Source organism: Acanthamoeba castellanii (genome assembly GCF_000313135.1).
Source record: "Acanthamoeba castellanii str. Neff unplaced genomic scaffold scf7180000084653, whole genome shotgun sequence".
NCBI lineage: Eukaryota > Discosea > Longamoebia > Acanthamoebidae > Acanthamoeba > Acanthamoeba castellanii.
The window spans coordinates 1-1,407 of NW_004457247.1; the positions used below are offsets into that span (position 1 = coordinate 1).

Sequence of the window (1,407 nt, forward strand, 5' to 3'; positions counted from 1 at the left end):
GACGGTCTCGCCTCGCTGCAGGAGGTCGGTCTTCTCTGCGATGGTTCGGGTCTCCTGCGCAATGCCTTCGGTCCCCAAGCCCGCATTCAGTTGCTCCTTCGTCCACGGGGGAGAGTTCGTCGCCCTTGCGCTCGGGGCCGGCCTCCTTCCCCCGCCGGCTTGTCCTCTTCGCGATGCCAGTGCTCGCTCTTCGTAGGGTCTCGTCTGATGCCCTCTTCGTTGGCCTGTGACAGCTGGGATTCCATTGCGTGCGCGAGTCCTGCCATGATGTTGTATGGTGTTGTGGCTATCGATTTACCTTGGGAGGAAAGGTAGGTTTTTGTACCAACTCTCACGTCTACGTAGCTCTGCTTGAGCTCAAAGCCCAACGGAGAGCACTACAGCTTCACCTTCGTTCTTGCCTCTTCCTCCTCTGCATTTCGTTGACGCGAGCCCTCGTTGGGAGGTTTTATCTGGCCACCCTGTACCGCGGAAAAATATTGTTTAAACATCAAAAGAAAGATTTGATCAAATGGCAACCACTACCACGTCGATTCGGCCCAATCTTCATCTTCAAAGAAGGGCGAGTGGTTCTTCTCCGTCTCCCTCCACTTCGCCTTCGTCTGCCCACTTGCTGCCTGATTTTATCGTCACCACCCGCCCAACGAATGAGAGATGGCAACCGTCGTCGGCCAAGCTGCCGACCTGTCCCGACAACCAGCACCAGCGACTGCGACGGAGCGACCTCGTGGAAGTAAACGGCTCGCTCTGCTGTCCCCTGTGCGGACTAGAGATCGCGCCAGTGCTCATCGTTGAAGACCTCGACGGTCGGCAAAACGTGCCCGCCATGTACTGGCTCAACGGCTACCGTGGCAGCCCCGACAACTACACCTTCGGCCGCGGCGACCAACTCGACCCGATGAGCGAGAACCTGTGAGCGGCCTCTCCCGCCAGGCGATGCGGTGGGAGTGGTGGTGCACGCCACTAGCTGTGTGTAAATAGCCCAACAGCAACGTGGGCGTTGTCAATGGCAATGACCAGTGTACAAGCTTGTTATATGACTACAATTAGTGGGGAGGTGGTGGTGGTGGAGGCTTCTAGGAGATGATGCAGTCCTTGCTCTTCTTGCCGCTGTGACCCCCGTCGGGGAGGTGGCCGTCGGCCGTGGCGAGGGCGTGGCCCTTGTTCTTCTTGCGGAAGTTGTCGAGCGCGCCGAACACGTCGAAGTAGAGCAGCGTGAACGCCTCGGCGTCCAGCGGGAGGAACGCGTGCGCTCCGTGCTCGTTCAGCCGCGCGAGAAGCAGCTCCTCTGGCACCCCTGTACAAGCCGTCCACGTTGTTGCACCACCACCACCACATCAGCGGACGAACCACCTCGAATGTGTGGCAGCAGGTGACAGAGAGCAGAGGTGCCGAGATCGAAAGGCG

At 59.1% G+C, this 1,407-nt stretch overlaps 3 protein-coding genes across 3 annotated transcripts; 1 reads left to right on the forward strand and 2 right to left on the reverse strand.

Annotated features, from left to right (window-relative positions):
• Positions 1-86: 86 nt before the first annotated feature.
• On the reverse strand, positions 87-266 carry ACA1_102890 (uncharacterized protein; the record flags this gene model as incomplete). Its single annotated transcript, XM_004332918.1, has 1 exon — positions 87-266. The coding sequence occupies one exon, from the start codon at positions 264-266 to the stop codon at positions 87-89; it is 180 nt and encodes a 59-aa protein (XP_004332966.1).
• Positions 267-511: 245 nt separating this feature from the next.
• On the forward strand, positions 512-916 carry ACA1_102900 (uncharacterized protein; the record flags this gene model as incomplete). The annotated part of the gene is made up of 1 exon (XM_004332919.1): positions 512-916. The coding sequence occupies one exon, from the start codon at positions 512-514 to the stop codon at positions 914-916; it is 405 nt and encodes a 134-aa protein (XP_004332967.1).
• A 116-nt stretch (positions 917-1,032) lies between these two features.
• On the reverse strand, positions 1,033-1,338 carry ACA1_102910 (uncharacterized protein; the record flags this gene model as incomplete). Its single annotated transcript, XM_004332920.1, has 1 exon — positions 1,033-1,338. The coding sequence occupies one exon, from the start codon at positions 1,336-1,338 to the stop codon at positions 1,033-1,035; it is 306 nt and encodes a 101-aa protein (XP_004332968.1).
• Between the last annotated feature and the right edge of the window lie 69 nt (positions 1,339-1,407).